The sequence below is a fragment of the Suncus etruscus genome, chromosome 5, assembly GCF_024139225.1.
Source record: "Suncus etruscus isolate mSunEtr1 chromosome 5, mSunEtr1.pri.cur, whole genome shotgun sequence".
Taxonomy (NCBI): Eukaryota; Metazoa; Chordata; class Mammalia; order Eulipotyphla; family Soricidae; genus Suncus; species Suncus etruscus.
The window spans coordinates 84372578-84393834 of NC_064852.1; the positions used below are offsets into that span (position 1 = coordinate 84372578).

The 21257-nt window shown below is 37.2% G+C and overlaps 1 protein-coding gene across 1 annotated transcript in view; it reads right to left on the reverse strand.

The window, feature by feature from the left end:
• The window catches only part of ITGA4 (integrin subunit alpha 4), a 93321-nt gene extending 78808 nt beyond the window's left edge, over window positions 1-14513 (reverse strand). Inside the window, exons 1-2 of the mRNA XM_049772871.1 lie at window positions 14296-14513; window positions 13867-13988 (exon numbers count right to left, since the gene is read on the reverse strand). Coding sequence (XP_049628828.1) covers window positions 13867-13988; window positions 14296-14513 — 340 coding nt within the window. The remainder of the gene's footprint in view (window positions 1-13866; window positions 13989-14295) is intronic.
• Between the last annotated feature and the right edge of the window lie 6744 nt (window positions 14514-21257).

Here is a 21257-nt window from a genome sequence, read left to right on the forward strand (position 1 = left end):
CATCTGCACTTCAAAGGAAATAGTGACTGGGATGCAAAGGCCACCCACAGAATGGGAGAAACTATTTACTCAATACCCATCAGATAAGGAACCAATATCTAAAATATACAAAGCACTGACAGAACTTAACAAAAAAAAATCTAACCTCATCAAAAAAATGGGGAGAAGAAATGAACAATTTCTCAAAGATGAAATACAAATGGCCAAAGGTACGTGAAAAAATGCTCCATATCACTAATCGTCAGGGAGATGCAAATCAAAACAACAATGAGGTACCATCTCATGCCACAGAGACTGGCACACATCACAAAGAACAAGAACAATCTGTGCTCGTAGAGATGTTGGGATAAAGGAACTCTCACTGCTGGTGGGAATGCCATTTTGTTCAGCCTTTATGGAAAACAATATAGATATCCTCAAAAAACTGGAAATTGAGTTCCCATATGATCCAGCTATACCACTCTAGGGATATACCCTAGAAACACAAAAACACAATACAAAAATGCCTTCCTCTGCTATATACCTCCACCTATATTCATTGCAGCACTGCTTACAATAGCCAGAATCTGGAAACAACCAAGATGCCCTTCAACAGATAAATGACTAAAGAAACTGTGGTACATATACACAATGGAATATTATGCAACCATCAAAACAGATGAAGTCATGAAATTTTCCTATTCATGGATGGACATGGAAACTTTTATGCTGAGTAAAATAAGTCAGAGGGAAACAAACAGACACAGAATAGTCTAACTCATCTATGGGTTTTAAGAAAAATAAGAGACATTATTGTAATAATGCCCAGAGACATTAAAGATGAGAGCCAAAAGGACCAGCTCATGATATGAAGTTTACTACAAAGAGTGGTGAGTGTTGTTAGAGAAATAACCACCCTTACAACCATCATGACAATGTTAATAAGTGAGAGAAGTAGAATGCCTGTTGAATACAAGCAGGGAGTGGGGGAGGAGGGAGATGAGTAGCATTAGTGATAGGAATGTTGCACGGGTGAAGGGGGGAAGTGTTCTTTTTATGACCAAAACCCAACTACAAACATGTTTGTAATCATGGTGCTTAAATAAAGAAATAAAAAATAACCAAAGTAACAACAGCAACAGCAACAAAAAGAAATGTAAGGCCTCTGTGTTAAAACTGATGAAAAGAAAAATATATGATGGCAGAGAAAGAAAATGAGAAAGAGTGAAAGAAAGAGTTGTGTGCTGGAGAGGTAAATAACAAAATATTTATTATAGTGACTACTTGATAAAAAAATAAAAGAATTAAAGTGAAGGAATAATAAGCAGAAGTTTAATTTTTTTATCGTGATGCAACTTTCAGTTAAACTTTTTAATGAAATTGTCACTCTTTTAAACCATTGCTGAAAATGATGATAAATTTTGAGTCAATCTACTTGAAGTTGAAGTTCCTATTATTTATCACCACAGACATTTCTAATAAAATGTTTTCTCTGAAAAATACCAAGGCATGTCTAAAATTAGTCATTAATTAACTAAAGTAATTGAGCAGAAGAAAAATTAAGGACAGGAGGTCAGCTATCACAAATAACATTTTTTATGTTACAATGTGGTTTGGGGGGGCTAAAGTGGTAGTAGAGTGTATAAGGGTGCTTGCCTTGCACATGCTGACCAGGGTTAGATCCCTAGACCCCATCTGAACCTCTGATCCCTGAACTCTCTCCCTCACAGCCAGCGCAAGCAGGCGCGAGAGCTGCTGGTGGCGCTGCAGCGGGTGGTGGTGCCCATCTACTGCACCAGCTTCCTGGCCGTGGAGGAGGACAAGCAGCAGAAGATCGCTCGGGTACATGGAACCAGGGTCGGCAGATGTAGGGAGGGATGGCCCGGGTCCCCTCACTGTCCTGACCCAGCCCTTCCAAGGACAAATATCTGAGCACAGAGCCAGGAGTAAACTCTGAGCAGCTCTTGGTGTGGTCTCTAAAACTTTGGTTTATTTAAGAGCACTTTCATCAAAATTATACTTAGTATTTAGAGGCCACTTTGTGCTCTAGAGAAAACACCTGAACATCTACATCTTCAACATACACATAAATAAATCCTCTAGAGATTCCCCATAACTTCCTTTACTGCTGAGTCTACTACCTTATCATGGTGTTCTCAGCTTGCTTGGAGTTTAGGATCTCCTGAGATATTTTAAATTAAGACCCAAATCTGATTCCACTCATGTCCCAAGATGATGTGTTTGATGGTGAGACGCAGATATCAAAATTTTCTGTAAAGCTTCCTGGGTAGTTGCTATATGCAATTGGACTATTAAACAAATGGTTTACATAGAAATTGAGTGTAGGATTCCTTTCCTATACTATTTTTCAAAAATAACTATTTTCACTTAAAAAATATCAGTAATAAGGTTTCAGCAAATAAGCACATTTTCATGTGGAGCTACAGCAATTCTAATTTAGTTTTTAAAATGATGGTTATTAGAACTGTCATGAGAAAACCAATTCTGAAGATTTTCTCTGACAAAACATCAGAAATAAACTCAGATTATCATTTTATTTTTATCAAAAAGTAGGCTGAAGATTTATAACATGTTTTTCAGTTTAGCCTCATACATTTCTAATATAGACTCTGAGTAAATTAGACCAGCCTCATAATGTGAAAGTACTTTACATATTTAGTTAAGTTACCAGAAATTTAGGTGATAATTTTTATTTTTTACAACTAAAATAATTAATTTTTAGCACAGGTAAACACATTTTCCCAGATTAAAATAAAAGGTAAATAAAAATAATGACCCTTACTGCTAAAAATCACACTGAATCCATGTCATGACATACCTATATAATATATATGACATAAAATAAACATATATCTGTAACATCACTATCAGTGAGACATTGCCACAGATATCAACTCATGTAATGATCATAGCAGTAGCAGATGACTACTTATCAATGGGTTATATCTATTACTAATAGCATTAGCAATTTCACTTTAGTAATGAGAGAACTAGTTCTCAAAGAATTCAGTTATCTAAATCTACAAGGTTGGTAAATAGAAAAGAATTTTTAAAACTGTATAAATCAAAATTATATTGCTTTCTGCTGTAGTATATATGTTAGAATTCTACAGGTTAAACATAAGAATTAACTGAAACCCACTTTACTTTGCAAAAATTTCTTTTATCAGCTTAAAATGTATAAAATGTCACAAATTGGCAAACAACTTTGTAATAGTCAAGAAAAAATGTCATTTGGTACCTATAGTTCCCTTTTTCTCAGTAATTTGGTTTTTCCAATGAAGAGGAATAGGGTCAGACTCCAAGTTCTTCATTCTAATACCGTCTAATAGCATGAGAAAAACAATGTGGGAATAGATCTCTGGGTTTTATGCAGGCAATGACAGTTAGTGTGCCTGCCTACTTCACTATGACTACCCCACCAGACATTTGATTGAAACTTTCACTCTAATTTTCTGGACAATTAGATCATACCCATGTATCTAATGTGTAAAAACACATGAGATGATTTTAAATCTCATACAATAGTAGTAACCCCCAAATGGCTTTAAAAAGTAGAAGTTTGATTCCAGGGGAAGATGAGTCCTATATATTTCAAACTTCACTCTGTTTTCTTTATATTAATTCTGAAAAATAAACATTCTATTTTATATGCTATAATCATTTCTTCAAAGTCTATCTGTAGAAGCAACAATCACTGGGTGAAAATTATACAACTCTCTTATCTTCCGGAATTCAGAATATAGAAAAAAGTAAGGGATTAAATTTAAGTATATTGATATAAATATGAAACTATTATAGAGTCATCATTGTAGAACCATAAATATTACAGAAAATCTATGCCTGGGCTGGCATTTAGCAACTGCTCAATAAAGTGGCTTCCATCAGCCTACCCACATTGTGTTGATTTGGAATTGGCCAGAAGAGGGAGCTCCTGGGTGCTGGGAGATTTGAGCACTGGCCTTCAGATCAAGCCAAAGGGCATTTCATTAGTTTTGTTGTTGTTGTTGTTGTTTAAATTTTATTTTTTATTTAAACAACTCGGTTACAAGGTTGTTCATAATACAGTTGTGTTTTTTTAAACATATAAAGTTGTTCATGATTGAGTTACAGTCATACAATATATCTTTACCAGGGTACATTTCCCACCACAATGTCCCTCCAGTTTGCCTCTTACCTTCCCTGGTGCCCTCTCCTCTTCCTGTCTCTGAGGCAGGCCTCCCTCCCTCCCTCCCTCCCTCCCTCCCTCCCTCCCTTCCTTCCTCCCTTCCTTCCTTTCTCCCTTCCTTCCTCCCTCCCTCCCTTCCTTCCTTCCTCCCTTTCTTCCTTCCTTCCTTCCTTCCTTCCTTCCTTCCTTCCTTCCTTCCTTCCTTCCTTCCTTCCTTCCTTCCTTTCTTCCATTCTTTCTTCCTCCCTTTCCTCCCCCTCCCCATTTCTATCTCATCTTCCCCTCTTTTTCTCACTCCTTTCCCACTCAGTAGTTTTTGTGTGTTTTTAAAAACTACCCAATAGAAATTACTGCTCACTAATTAAAATCAAACTACTTAATATATAACTACTAAACTATTACCACTATTGCTACTAAAATTATTAAAACTACTATTAACAACTAAATTACTAATTATTATTAAGCCCTTTAAATTTATCATATTAATCTAAACTTTTATCACATTAATAAAATTTTCAAGATACTATTTCTAAAAATATAGCACTCACAGCATAATTTTGAATAATAGAAAGCAAAATATTTATGGTTTCAAGGTGATATAGGACAGGAAAGTAGTAAATTTCAAAGATCATTTTCTCCAACTCATCAGATAGCAAGAGCTAAAGTAACAAGTTAAACACCAGAATTAGAGTCTAGACCTAAAGCATTTTTTTTCTTAAAAAAAATGTGTGTTTTATGTCATATTTTCAGACACCCATATCAAAAATCTGATAATGGCTAATATTGTACTAAATTTACATACAAAAAAGTATACACTCATGGTATAAAAGCTTGTTTTACTATTTTAATTTTATTTCTTTTAATTTGTTGCTTCTAAGGAGAGTTTAACACAGAAGTATACACAGGAAAAGTGTCAGCTGCCTCATCAGCTAAACCTGACACATCCAGAAAATCAGGTTGTTTATGAGTTTCACTCTAGGTACAGTCTCTTCCCTAGAAATCTTAAACCTGGACTCCTTTAAGTCTTAAATCTTAGATATATTCTTAATAAATACAACAAAGAAATGCAATACTATAGCTATTGATAAACATAAAAAGAAAATACTATCTTATAATCATTACTCAAATTCATTACATGCTTTCTATAACAAATATAATTTGAGTACATGTAAACATATGTGAATACACATAAACAATTGACCTAATTTTCATGGCCTTCTGATAAGAGATATGCTATTATTATCACAACATTATAGAAAAAAAGGGGAATAAAGTACATTAACTAAGGTCAGACCCCTAATAAATGAAGGAACGAAGGATTCAAAACCATAGTGTCAATCACCAATAGATTCTACTTTCAAATGTTTTCCTATTAATTCTTTTTCTTGCTAGTATAGAAAGAATACTAAGATTGATATTATTAGTAGCTACATATTAATTCTACTTCAAGAACAAGTTACTATTACAATTTTATAGCTTTAGCTTTCAACATTAGAAAATAAGGAAAAATAATTTTCTACATCTGTTTTCAATTACTCCTATGAACTTAGGAATTAATTAATAAAACTAGCACTAATATATGAGTGCAAAAGTTGAGATCTTTGACATAATGCAATAAAAATATAAGAAGAAAAAAATAGGGATACTTTTTTCATTGACTTTGACATGGTCAATACCCATATTCAGGAAATCACAATTTGAAACTATATAAGAGCAGTGAGAATCTTTATGGAATCCTTAATATTATCCTGTACCAAAGGGGGTTTATCTCCTGGTCCAAAGCCTAAAGAGTGACTTGTTATAGAGACAACACTATTCAGAGGGGACATTGATAGTGTAATAAACAGTAAAATAAAAAAGCTTTCAATTATATAAAGAAATACTATTTTGGTGAGAGCAATTCAGGAGAGCTTCTAAACAAAGGAAATGGGCAAGAGTCTTCTGTATACAGTGCATTTTTTCAAAGTTGCATTTAAAATTCTTTCTATAAAATATTTGATAGCTAAATATACATTCTTACTACTAAAACATATTATAAATTTATGTAAAATAATTACTTTTTTAATTCTTGGGAATAAACTAAACCTATCAGAAATATACTGAATTTGGCCCGGAGAGATAGCACAGTGGTGTTTGCCTTGCAAGCAGCCAATCCAGGACCAAAGGTGGTTTGTTCGAATCCTGGTGTCCCAAACCCCTGAGCACCGCCGGGTGTGGCCCAAAAACCAAAAAAAAAAAAAAAAAAAAGAAAGAAAAAAGAAAAAAAAAAGAAATATACTGAATTACAGGGTTCCTGTTCTTCCTTTTGTTAAGTTCATATCCATCTTCTAATTTGATATTTTCAGATACTTTTTAAAAAAATTCCTATTTTTGGAAGCAGCTATAGATGATGAGCCTTCAAGCATGTGCTCCTTAAATATTTAAAGTGGTGAAATCTTGCGTGTGGGGGGTTAATATGTTGAAAGCAGCATGGGAGTGGTGTTTTCAAGTTGCCTAGACATCAGTCTCAAAGCTGCCCAGAGGAAGGAAGGAAGGCTGAACCCATTTGAGAAGCAAATACTGAGTTTTGGAGAAGCAAAAACAAGGCACCACTCACATGCAAAAAACTGATGCACCACCCAGAGATGGGTGGATCCCTCAGAAAAGGAGAAGATCATAAAGAAACAAAAAGCTGTGATATTATGAAGACCATCAAGAACACAAGGAACTTCTCCTTGACAACACCAAAACTTCTTATCTATAAAGAAAGTTTCACGGAGCAGGAGTTTGGAGAAAACTCTATAAAAACCATCTTCACAAAAAAGACAAGTAATGTACATTTTTAATCTTGGGGGTAACCCACGCCTCAAAAATGTGATGAGATATGTATTGGGCTCTCTTCTCCCTCTGCAGAAGCCTGAGCTCTCTCTCTCTCTCGCTCGCTCTCTCTCTCTCTCTCTCTCTCTCTCTCTCTCTCTCTCTCTCTCTTTCTCTCTCTCTCTCTCTCTCTCACACACACACACACACACACACACACAACTCTCTCTTTTCATATTCCCCTAAAAAAATACTTGTTTTAAAAGATAACAATTTCTAAATCTGTCTTTTCCTAAGTGATATAGGTCAGTGGTTTTCAGCACTTTTACATCTGTGGAGCAGCACTGAAAACCATTGCCTTAGATCACCTGGCATGACTGACTAGGTTGTGGTCTTAGGTAGGTAAGGCTGATCTAGATGACCTTCTTGACCTAGATGACTTGGCAACATGATGCTAAATTCTGCAGATCCGAGACAGTCTTGCACAAACCTGAGAAACATATTCATAGATTTCACATTCATTAAGTTTTTATGTGTGTTCATCAGATCTAATTGAAGTAGAACCTGGGTATGTGTCTCTTATAGAGAGGTAATTCCTTAAGTGCTTCAGTCATTCTAGTTCAACTTTCTAATCCAAGTGGTAGCATAAGTCAATACTATTCTTAGCACAGGGAACTAACTTAAATTTCTCCAAATCCAGTAAAAAACTCACGAATCATATTAAATTCATATTCTTGCTTAATGTCTTTATAATTTCTAATTTATCTAGGAATCTCCAAGCCTTTTGGCTTTTATAATATTATCATTGACAGATTTTACAATTACCCTTTTGGCTTCTCCTTAGTTTCCTAATGTCACACAATCCTTCCTCTCTCAGCAAGTGTTTTTCAATCATGAATACATGTTGGCATTATATGGGTACCTTTGTAAAATTCTAATCTCCTCAACTCTCAAAAATTGTATTAATTTGAGATTCAACAACTAGCAATGTAGTTATTAAAATTCTGCAAGGTCTGCAGAGTTTGCAGCCAACATAGATCCACACTTTACAAGTGTAGACACCTCTAAAACTGAGGGGGGGGGGAACTTCTGAGATTTATCCTGGGTCCTCTGGCCTGTTTAGCTTATAGACTTCCCAGGTTAAATTTATTCACTTCTATGGCTCTGATTACCAATCCATAATTCTTAACTACTAGTTCAACCTCTCTCTGGCATACCTGACCCTGCATCCATTGAGTTACTAGATTTCTATGTTCATGCTTCATAGAACAATCACATCATCTTACCTTCAACATACCAAGCTAGAGTCTTTAGTTACATCATTCAAACCTTCTTCTCTTTCATCTCTTATTCAATAAATTATCAAGAGCTCTTGATTAGCTTTTTTAATAGCTGTAACTATTCCTACTGCAATTTTCTCCATTACTAATTGTCATTTTCTTAGTATAAACCCCTATCATATGCAACCTAAATAATAATAAAATCTTTGATAATTTCCTCCCTATCTTCAATCTTGACCCATTTTTTTGTATAGCATTGTTTATTCTGCAATCAGAAGTAGCTGTCTAACTCACTCATGGACTCATGTTTCTCCTCTATATTCCATTTAAATACTTAAAGAGAAATCCATACTCCTAAAGGGAACTTACAAAGCTGAACCAAAAGTAATTTATTATCTCATCATCCTACCATTAACTCAACTCCATACTCCATCTATATGCCCTTTTTTTCTTTCAGTTCAAAATTGTCATGCCCTCAATTACCTCAGGGTCTTCATGTATACAATCTGACATACTCTCCCATAATCTCTTTTCCTGGCTGTCTCCTGGTTTTATTAACTTTTGTACCTTAAAACCAAAGCCTCAAGAAGACACTACGTGATTTTCTCTTAGATTCAATTTTCTCATGATACTTTCATTAATAGCCTAATCTAGAAACAGAAATTTCCATGAGCAAGACCATAAAAATTTTATGTGTCAGGTTTGACTCCTTGGTCTAAATAAATGACTATATGATAAATGACCTACATATATAGCAATCAGCATATCTGTCCTCAGAACTGTTGCCAAAATAAAATATTTTGTAGTCATTATGATTATTCTATAATAGGATAAACTAAAGGATAAAATTAAAGTATATTTAGAAAATTCTATCTTCCAAAAAAAGAGTAAGCTATTCTTAAAGAGTCAGTTGTAAAATTATTGAAAAAATTGAATAACTTTAAATGATTGGATTATATAAATCTAAGTTACAATTTAAAGAGTACTGCAACATAGGGCCTGGAGAGATAGCACAGCGGTGTTTGCCTTGCAAGCAGCCACTCCAGGACCAAAGGTGGTTGGTTCGAATCCCGGTGTTCCATATGGTCCCCCGTGCCTGCCAGGAGCTATTTCTGAGCAGACAGCCAGGAGTAACCCTTGAGCACTGCTGGGTGTGGCCCAAAAACCAAAAAAAAAAAAAAAAAAAAAAAAGAGTACTGCAACATAAAAGAAAAGTTATCAAGAACATATCTGACTTCAACTATGAAACATTTGCCTTTTCTTAATAATATTTTATTTAAACACCTTGATTATAAACATGATTATGGTTGGGTTTCAGTCATATAAAGAACACCCCCCATCACCAGTGCAACATTTCTATCACCAATGTCCCAAAACTCCCTCCTCCCCACCCCACCCCTGCCTGTAATTTAGACAAGCTTTTTATTTCCCTCATACATTCTCATTGTTAGGATAGTTATTTCTCTAACTAAACTCATCACTCTTGTGGTGAGCTTTATAAGGTGAGCTGGAACTTCCAGCCCTCCTTATTTTTGTCTCTGAAAATTATTATTGCAAGAATGTCTTTCATTTTTCTTAAAACCCATAGATGAGTGAGACCATTCTCCATCTTTCTCTCTACCTCTGACTTATTTCACTCAGCATAATAGATTTTATATACATCCATGTATAGGAAAATTTCATGACTTCATCTCTCCTGATGGCTGCATAATATTCCATTGTGTAATATTTACCACAGTTTTCTTAGCCATCTGTTTCATCTGTTGAAGGGCATCTTGGTTGAAACATTTGCCTTTTAATGATTAAGCCAATAGCTATGAATCATACAGACTTGAGAGTGAAATAATAACGATTTTATCCATTAATATTAACTAACTGTACCTTTACAATTGGGTTATATATGTAAAGTTTAGGAGATAAAATAAAGTTATTAATTTGCAAAATATCTAAAGAATAATAACTAACTTGTGAGGTCCATTTTGGTTCCAGTAAGAATTTAAGAGGTACAAACACTCAGTGGCTATACAGTACTATGTCTAGCAAAGAAAAATGTAAATTTTAGTCACTGATGGAAAGCACTTGCTCTAAGTCTTATTTTATTAATAAAATGTCATGTTTTTCCAATGCAAAGTATCCAATAGATATATAATACATGTCACATGTGAAAATTTTAATTTGTTGGAATTCATATAAAAATAGTGCAAAGAAATAAGTAAAATTAATTTCAGTGATATTTAACATAATACATCTGAAATAGTATTGCTTACATATGCAGTCATATTAATTATATTAATATTGAAAACTTCGTGAGATTCTTTTTTACTTTTAAGAATTGGAAATTCAGGATGTAATTTAAGTTATAGCTTCTCTCGATGCCAGCTACATTTCTTACATTCATAGTTCATGTGGTTTCAGGCTACTTTATTAGGATAGATAACTATAATTATAGATTCTACTACCAGGATAAATGTAAGATTATATAAATCCATCAGTGACAACTCCAAAGCAGTGAAAGATTGAACTATATATATTTTGGATGGTGAAGATAATTTTTGTATAAATTTCTGTGATTCATAATTCATTATGAGCTCTTCTAATTATTGGGATACTAGTTATCTATTGATAGACTATTTTATCTCTGGTAATTATTTGTGATGTTTTAATACTGCAACCATCTGTGATCAAAGTTTCTTTTTTTAAAAGATTTAGCAAGAATTCAGAGTTGTTCTGAGAGGAAATGGAGCCTGTCAAGTGAAAATCATATATATGGTCTTCTTAGATATGGGATCTCAGGAGCAAGTCTGATCACAGATCTCCTGATCAATAGACTAGTTCTTGGAGGCAAGTATCAAGGTAGTGAAAGAATCTAAGGTAGACAGTGAGGTGAAGGAAGACAATAATGCATGCAGGAAGTAATGCATCTTTACCACAGAGTCAACTCACTTCACTAAAAGAGGTAAGATACATATTAATCATTCAACATGTTACACACTGAACACTCTAGATAAAAGAATATATGCTGCTTACTTCTGATTATGGCTACAGTAAAAAAAATATACCAATGTACCACTGCATTATCTACAGGGTGGAAATGGGGTGGAGAGAGAGAGAGAGGAGCAAGGGAGTAGTTCCTGATCTTTTTGGAAGGGAGGTATCTATCTGACCAAACTTCATCTGAAATACTGAAACTGGTCCAAGAGGAAAGTATTTAAATTGCAGAGGAGATACCATTATTCTGCCTTAAGTTTTGATACTTAGCAAAGCCATTCACAAATAAAACAAAACACCTTTGGACAGAGAAGTCATAGTTTAATCTTTAGTTATCAGGATGGAATTTTGGCTTGGTCAACAAGAAACCTTATTTTATTATGAAAAATAACTTTGGTGGATATTACTATTAAAAGGTAGGAGAGTCTTACAGGTTACCTTACTGATTAGTGTACTACGAGTTGCCTTTGTGCTTTTCACCTTATACATATTTTTCATTGGCCCCAAAGTTAAAACAACACTTTGGTTTGTCATTTCTAAGTAAGTTTCTTACTCATCAATCAGGGTGACATAAACAGAATTTCTATTATTTTGGAGGGGATCTTTTTTGGTTTTGTTTTATTTTGGGATCACCTATAGCAGTGCTCAAGGGTTACTCCTGACTTTGCATTCAGGGGTCAATCCTGGCTGTGCTCAAGGAAAAATAAGGGATGCCAGGGATCAAACCAGGATAGATCACATGCAAAGCAAACACCCAACTCACTGTGCTATCACTCAGGCCCTGCCATTTTTTTTCCATAAAAAATTTCCCTTAATTAATATGCTAAATTCTTGGATTATTTCTGCAGTCAATCCCTATCCTTTCCTTATTTAAAGAATGTAGTCCTTCCTTCATTTTGACACACACTTTCTTCTGGTAAATTTTACATAATATGACATAATCTCTTTAGTTAAACATAGACATCTAGAAATAGATTCAATCCCTTCCAGACAGGAAGTAGATGCAAAATACCAGTAACTATAAAGTCATTATTCAGGAAACTATGGCAGGACAATAGAAATGATTTATTTTTATTTATTTTTTGATCTGGAGACCTTGTCAAGATCCGCTGGCAGATGAAGGTTGATTGACTCCTTAATCCACTCCTAATCCTTCATGCTTTAACAACTCTTTCGTGCACTGAACTAGGTGCTTTGCAAAAGTAAATAGGACTGTGAATGAGCTGTTTTCTTACTCTGCTATGTGGGGAGGAAGATCTTGGGCTGCTTCTCTACACTACAAATTCCTGAACTTTTGTGATTGTTTTCTGAGTTAAAAATAAAGAGAATTCTGTCGTATGCATATTCTATATGTGTTGACTCAATAAAGGCAAGTGACTTTTCTGTTTGGAGAAAAATAAAAAAGCAAAGTACTTCTGTTGAAAAGCAAAGGGGTTGAAGATGAAAGAGCTCACTTCCTCCAATGCCCCTGGTTCACACGGAAACTATGAAAAATAAATATGTGTTGGGGCAAGAGAGATAGCACAGTGGGTAGGGCATTTGCCTTATACGTGGTCGACCCGGGTTCTATCCCCCAGCATTCCATATGATCCCCGAGCCTGACAGGAGTGATTCTGATCAGAGTCAGGTATAACCCCAGAGTGCCACCGGGTGTGGCCTCAAACCCCCCCCCAAAGTATGAACCATCATTCACCTTGACAGATCATAAAACAATATAACGCTCCTCGTGTAATTTTACTTACATCGAATATACAAACATGAAAAATAGTTCCAAGACTGCCACAATCTCCTGGGGGGAGCATTAAGCAATACACATGGCACTGCCTACCAGTGTTTGATACAACAGAGGTTTGAATGAATATTCATTCCTTTTGATCCTCTTCCCTACTGGTGTAGAGAAAAATCTGAAATGTGCTTTTTCTCCATCACCTCATGAGAACACATTTAACAGGTTGCCACAAAACTCAGATGAAAGGTCTGCAAATGATTCACTTGACATGTGCTTTTTTGGAAAGAACAATGAGTTCTTCACATAACTATGTGAAGCTTCATTTTAGCTATATTCCTAAGAGATGCCAACTTTTCATTGTGTTCTTCTTTTACTTGTATAAGCAAAGTCAACCCGCTCTATTAAATGTCTTAGAAAGATCCTCAGACTACCTGACAGGCTGTGGGATCAATTCCAACGGCTCTTCCTTATCTGCCCTGAGTGTGTCATTTAATTAGGCTGATGAATCGAAAATGGAAATAAAGTTCCTAAGGTGCTGGCTAGGCTGGATCCTGTCCTTATTGTGCGTGCGACGAGACTTTTCAAAGTACTTTGCGCATGTGGCTGAGGAAGAGAAAGAAACTTGAAGCGTTAAGAAACTTCCCTCCACATAAGAGTTTGGCCAGAGCACTGTAATCCGTGTCTTAAGTAAAGGAGAGAGAAAGGACAGGGCAGCACTTCTTGTTAAGAGAAGAAGATGATGCGGAGTGAAAAATCAGTGGCTTTAAACTAGAGGGAACGGACAATATGAGTTTTTCGAGAACATAGGCAACCATGGGCCCAAAGTAGTGGGGAAGCTGGAGGGCGGGGGGAGGTGGGGCAGGGAAGCGGGGTGTCCCAAACTCAAGGTCCCAGCCCTAACTTACCCAGTTGAAGCTGCTCACAGGTCTGGCCCGGATTCCTTCCTATCCTGCATTTGTAAATCGCCCCGGGATGGTCCACGGAAGCATTGGAGGGCCAAGTGGCCCTGGGCGCGCCCACGAGGAGCCTAAAGCGAGAAATGGACACACGTGTGCGTGGGGGTGAGCTGCGCTGCCGCCCCCCAACACCACTCACTCACTATCCAGGCGTGCGGCACCTAAGTTTGCACCCCATTCGCCTTCAGGCACCGCCTTGAGCACCCTACCAGCCACCCCAGTCCCGAGAGCAACTTGGGGCCCTAACTGCCGCACCTCCTGGAGATGATGCAGCCGTCGGTGACACCCCAGAGAGTCGCTCCCGGGACCTCCTTGCAGCCGAGCAGGGCGGGGAATCCCTTTCGGCTTCTAAGTGCTCCCGAGTTCCCTTCTACTCACCAGCGGTGCGCCCCGTGGCTGTGCAGCGCCACCGAGTAGCCGAAGAGGGTGTCCGGGGGCCCCTGGTAGAGCAGCGCGTTCTCGGTGTCCACGTTGTAGGTGCGCGCGATCGGGACACAACCCAAACACAGCCACAGCAGCAGCAGCAGCAGCAGCATCCCAGCCTGGGGGACCGCAGCCCTTCGAGGTGCCGGCCCGCGCCTTGCTTCCCCGGCCATGCGTTCTCGCACGGGAACATTCAACACGCCAGAGGCCCGCTGTGCTAAAGTTACGGGGTGCGACGGCCGGCCCCGGGCGAGAGCGCCCCCAAGAAAAGAGGCGCGGCGAGCGGGAGGGCAGGAGGCGGAGAGGGGGACGCGGGAGGAGGGGACTCCTCGGCCGCGGGAGGAGCGATTGGGGCACCGCTGGGGTGCACGCGCCCCGCCGGGCTCCACGCCCCGTTTCTGCGGCAGGCAGATGCCCCCGCTCTAGCAGTTTCGGAGAGCCCGTTATTGGGTGGGGTCCTAGGCGTGATGTGGAGGCGCGGCCCTCCCTTGGTGCTGGGCCCTGGGCACCGGGCTCCCCGGAGTGCGGCTGTAGGGGGCGCTGGGGGACCTGGACTGCGCCGGACGCTGGTCCTAGCCCGGTGTCAGAGCCGCTCTGACCGGCTCGCCGCCTGGGATATATATACCCCGCTTTTTTGGAATGGAACCCAGATCTGGGTGCGGGGCACCGTGGTCCCCAAGCGATCTGAGCTTTCTTGATGCAAGATTGAGACTGGCTGGCCAAGGTGGCTCATAGCACCCTCAATCCCCATTCCCCCAAGGAGCGGATGGGTGATCCCAGATTTTTTTTTCCTGAATAAGTTGAGCCCTGGGTGTGATTTGGGAGGAGAAGAAGGGTGTATGAGAGAAAGGTGAACAATTGCTAGGAAAAACTCAGTCAAGGACCACAGGGTAAAACACAAAACAAGTCCCCTGGGTGCATTCTGGTGACAAAGACTTGGTAACTCTGCTTCAGAACTGGAGCCCTGCACCCCCTCTAAACTCACTTCCTTCCTCCCTGCACTTCCTTGTGTATGCAGGCCTCAAGGAGTAGCAGCAGGGCCCCGTGGCGGTTGGGGCTGTGGTCTCTTCCAACGTCCAAGTGGGGTGAAATAGCCTGGGACTTCCCTCACCTCAACCAATTCCTCCAGGGCAGATTGTTGGGAGACCTCTTCCCACCCCTTCCCCTCTCAGGTTGCCACCGGATACACCTGCCTTCAGGGCTCTAGGGAGGGTTAGGGGGGACAGAAGACAGACACTCCCCAAAGCCTCTGAAAATAAGACCACACTCAACACACTGGAGTTGGCTGGTGGTTCTTATTTTGTAGTCCACCAGTGGGCCTGGGAAGGTTTTTTTAAAGCAACCTGAGAGACAACCATAACTTTTGCCTGGTATTCATAGAAAATGCACGTCTGGCTATTAAATATTACTGTTAGAAAAAGGTTAAAACAAGAACAAGGGCGCTATCAAAGGTTTGGTGTGTGTATGCAGTGAAAATCACATTAAAAATGACTCAAGGCGGATAGAATAAAAATAGTTTTTATTTATTGAGCGTATTCATTGAGCTACCACTATGAACCAGACAGAATGAGTTTCCAGGAATATTTTCAAGCCAAGTGGCAAGTAGACAAATTTTTACTAAATAGAGAAATCTGTCTGAATCTTGTAGGAGCATTAAAGGAACTGAAGCCTGCAAAGGAGGATGTGGGATAGCCGTGGAAGAAGGGGGCCGGGAGCGACTGGAACCTGGCCTGAGGGAGAGGGGGATTCAGCTACAGTATTCTGTTCCCTCCACATTTTTTTTTTACAAGAGGCAGATTGTCTAGGTAGTCAGAAATATAGTGTGATCCTCCTAAAACAGATTAGAATTTCTAGTTGGGGTTTTTTTTGTTTGGTTTTTTTTTTTTTTTTTTTGGTGTTTTGGGGCCACACCTGGGTGTGCTCAGTGCTCAGAGCTTACTCCTGAACGTAGCACCAGAGAACCAGAGATAGAACATGAATCAGCCCTTGGAAGGCACAAACCTTACTATCCCTTCTCTCCCAAGTTAGGGTTGTTTTTAAACTATGTGGAGGCTGAGAAGAAGCTATTAAAGAATTTCTTATGGTTAGCTATGGATGTCAGAAGTAGGAAGAAAAGATGGAACTAAAGAAAAAGAAAACTAATTTGGGTGGCACCTGTAGTGGTGAGTTGAAGTGAAAGATGGACTGAATTAGGAAGTGACAGGATAGAGGAAAGAATCAATGAAGTTATGCATGTGTATATGCCTATGATGGGTGCACACATGGAACACTAATGAATTGTTTCTAGTATGAGGTGTTTGTGGTATTTATAGAATGGTAGGATATTTTAGCTCAGTGCTTTTCATCTGTCTTTGGACTGTCCTTGGCCAGCAAGTGAACAGCATTGATTAGCAGGAGTAGTTACTAACTTCTGCCAAATGTTGGCTTTCTGGAGTGTAAAGGTTGAAATCCAAACTATTCCGAATTATTTTTTGATTTTTTGTCAATAGACAAAGCAAGGGGTATAGTAATTCATTTACAATGAAAGGGGGGAAAGGCAAATAATAGTGTGATAATCTATTGTATAAAAAAATTGAATGACTTTCAGAAAAGTATCTTGCAAGATTCAAGATGACTGTTTCTGCACTGTTTTTCCACTTATTATGTTGGTTTTTTTTTCTCGCATAGATCTAGATGCTAACTTCAGCCCATTTCTACAACTAGTTTACATTTTCATCATTCTGAAATAAGCCAGTCATCTACTTTGAAGCTATAAAATTTCCTACTGATATATATGCAAGTAAAGCAGTTTCTTGAATAATCTCCTTTAAGTTCCATTTCTTTTTACTATAAACATTAAGAAAAAATCCCTGCTGATGTTAAATGAAAGGATATTATTCAAGGATCTACTTTTCTGATGTGTGGTTTTTTTAAAGTTATAGTTTACAAATACATTTCAGGGACTATATATCAAACATTCTGCAACACTCTCCAAACTATGGTATTGTCATACACACTGATCTCAACATCTATGACTTTTTCTGTCCTTTCATCAAAGGTTTATTCAACAAAATTCACTCATACACTTTCTAGTGCAGTCAGTAGAACGTTTGATGAAGCAGGACCTTATTTTTTTATAGTTGTGGTTATTATTATGGTTTAATCTTCTCAAAAACCGACATCCTTTACTATCTCATTCTGCTGTTAGCCTTGAGTTTCTTTTCATGGAAGTATGACTGATCATTTTTCCTAAATCAGCAAAAAAAGCTTAATATTGCTTGGGGAAAGCTTGAAGATACTTGTGATTTGTAGGAAAGAGTCAGAAAAGAGAGGGGTGAGTGAGACTGAATTTAAATACTCTTTCAATTAATAGGTGTCATCTTACTAACTGTAACAGAAGCCTAGTATGTGCCCAAAACTGTACTAAAGACTAATACAAATATAAGAGATAAATACAACTAGTTTCCAACCTTGATAAGAAATCCTTTCAGTAGAGAGTATTCTAGTATGATTTAATCAACTTCTCAGTTGTCATCAAAAGGAAACATTTCTCCATAAAACTTCCTTTGTCCATTTTTGTAGCTCTCTCATTCCAACACTACCTATAAAACTTGTGGCGTGGGCTCTGTCTGCTTTGCCAGCTGTTAAAGAGATTCAAGCTAAGATGATCCTCAGCAAGATCCCAACAAAAAATTCCATTTATTTTTATCCTGATATGTATGCTCAGTGAAAAAATTTGGGAGCTTAATTATAAATATCGGTGACAAGATTTTTGGTTTGCTTTGTAGTTTTGGTCAACACTCTTTGTGGGTCAGTAGCTATCTGCATCTGGACTCTGGGCTTGGGCTTCCTTTCTGTGGTACAAGTGGGAATGTGCAGATCCCCTATCAGGTTGGACCTACTGCATGCAAAACATGTTCTAATCTCCTTACATTATCTCTCCATCCTTTCAAAAAATGCATATAAGGTTCCTCTTTAGTTGTACAAGAACTGAAACCAACTGCAACACAACCAGGACAACAAAACACACCTCAGAATCCTTCTCTCATAAGAGCTAGTTCATCAGCCTAGTCAATATTTCTGGTTCACCAATAAGAAGTCAAACATATCTAAAAGGAAAAAGTGGGGGTAGAAGAGAGAGAGAGAAGAAAAACATTTGAAAGGGGAAATCAGGAGGGAAGAGAGGACCTTGGTGGTAGGAAATGTGCACTAGGGAAGGGAAGGAATAGGTGTTGGACTTTGTATGAATGAAATAAGTCATGAACAACTTTGTAAAAAAATTAATTATAAAATTTTTCTTAAAAAAGGCAAATGCATTTCTAGGCATTTGAGAAGTCCTCAAGCAGAGAAAGCATCAAGTTGCTAAGGCTGTCTGCCCCAAAGTAGATGCTCAGGTGGTCCAAGGCTTAGCAGCCTGGGCTGTAGCAACCAATAACTCTCAGGTATTTTGTTAATGTTGCTCAAACCATATTTTTAATCTCTCAGATTTTATTTCTGTTTGGATGGAGAAAACAATTTATTGAATTCTTAAAACATTTTATTGAGAAAAAAAATTTTTTAAATGACTAATCTTCCCTGAGGCCAGAGAAATAGTAGTACTTGAGGCACTTCCTTACACATGTCCCACCTCTGTTGTCTTCTGGCACTACATGTTTCCCAGCATCACCAGGAGTAAGTCCTGAGCATCACTGAGTATGGCCCAAATACTTTTCTAATCATCTTCTATTCTTTTATTGACATCATCATCATCATTAGCGATATTATTTGGATAGATTAAAACACCAACATAAATAACTGCTATAAAAATCTGAGATCTGAATACATCTACTTGCAATATGGATGCAAAAAAAAAAGAAATCTGAGATCTGGGCACTAGATCATACAAAATATTATCAAATTAAAACATTTTTGTTGTTATATTTATTTATATATTAGTTCCACAAATGTTTATTAACCAACTATTATGTGTAAAAAGATGTTATATGTCCAAAAGTAAATAGGATAACTAGAGAAAACAATAAATATTTTCTATTTTTAGTATTCACTTTTCAGCATAATGGTATATAAGTACGTTGGTTTTTTTCCAACAGCATAACCATGAATATGCAATTTGTGGATCCTCCCTAAACTCTATCTAATGAAATTAGAAATTCTTATTTGTAACATAATGGCCTCCTTGCCTGATCTCAAACTTTCTTTCTAACTACCCAAGTCTCTTTTCCTTTCCCTTAGAAAGTGTTTCTTTTGTTTGTTACATTAACAGATCAAGAAATAACTATATCAGTGCAAACACAGAGATACTGTATAAGATAATGTATAAATTTATAGCACAGGAATTTAGTAGACAAGAATGTGTTTAGATTACCACAAAGATTGGTGAGTTTAGTTAGAGAAATAAATACACCAACAATTATCACAGCAATGGGTGTGAGTGAGAGAAATAGAATGCCTGCCTCTAAAACAGGCAAGCGGTCAGGGAGGAGGGAGATGGGCATTGGCGGCAGGAAAGTTGAACTGGTGAAGGGGGGGGTGTACTTTTTATTACTGAAACCCAACTACAAACATGTTTGTAACCATGGTGATTAAAAAAAGATATTATAAAAATAAAAGGTTTTCATTAGTTTTTGCTGACTAGTGTTTATGGTAATTTGGGAGGAAGTAGAAGGGCAATTTTGATAAATTTTATTTTTCATCAATATTTTCAAAACTCCTGAAACTGCTGATACTTTATGGGTCCTTATACCAGGATTATAGCATACTTCAATTATGCAAAAAGAAACAATTGCTTTTCTTGTTAAAGTACATAAAGGATATGATACAAACTCATTCTTCACACATAGAACATAGTTATCATATGACATTTTATCTGATAAGTAATCTGACCTGAGATTAAATTTGTGCATGAAAATGATTCAAAAACGGGTCTATTCATAATCTTCAAGGCTTACAAGACACATAGAGTTCACAGCCTCCCTAATTTCAGTCTTCAAATATTAGCTTCAACATAGCAGTGCAGTATTGGGAGTGTTTTATCAGAAACCTATGACATATATGTCCTCAGCTTCTATAAAAGAATGCCAGGTATTTTTGGAAAGGGAAGTGGTGAGTAATCAGCATAAAACTGGCTAAATCTGGGCAAGATTATAACACATATCAAACATTTAAATACACATTCCCAGGCACTCTGAAAACAAAGAATTAAAGGTGTATTTTTATTTTTGAACAGTTGGCAATCTAGTTAGACAGACAATACAGGCACAAAACAAAATAATTAAAATCAACTTACAAAATGTTATGTGTATAGAGTGCAAATTATATAGTGTAATAACAATTTTTCAGAGTAGCAATTTTTGTAATTGTGAGGGGAAGAGAGAATAAAGGAATATATTTAGGTAAGTCGTATGTTTATCTTTTTATTACAGTGGAGGAACATTTAGATTAGACTTGGCAAATGAGATTTTAAAAAAGAAAAGAGAGCATTGGTGACTAAAATATCAATTATATAACAAATGTAAACAGTGGATTGTAGTTAGACGATTTTATAAGGACAATAGTAGGAAGCAAGAGAAATAAATGCACCAATGTCTCCTGAATTGTTCAAAATTCTAAAGAAATTTTAGGCAACGAATAATTTAGATTTGTAAAATAAGATGAATGCTACAAATACAAAAATAATAATTTAGTTTACTTCATGTTTATGCACTAAAAATAAGCAGAGAGTAATATATTCTAGTTTTAGTGCACACTTAAATTCAGCTTTGTCTATCACATGTATATAATATATCAGCTCAGTAAAGTAAATTTCCTCTACTTACAGAAAAAGAAAAAAATGTTGGTTTAAAAATCAAATATCTTCATAAGGAATTTAGTAAAAAAGGTGGATAAAAGTGAAAAATAATTTTAGATCATTCTTCTGTCATGTCCAAAATGTTGGCACT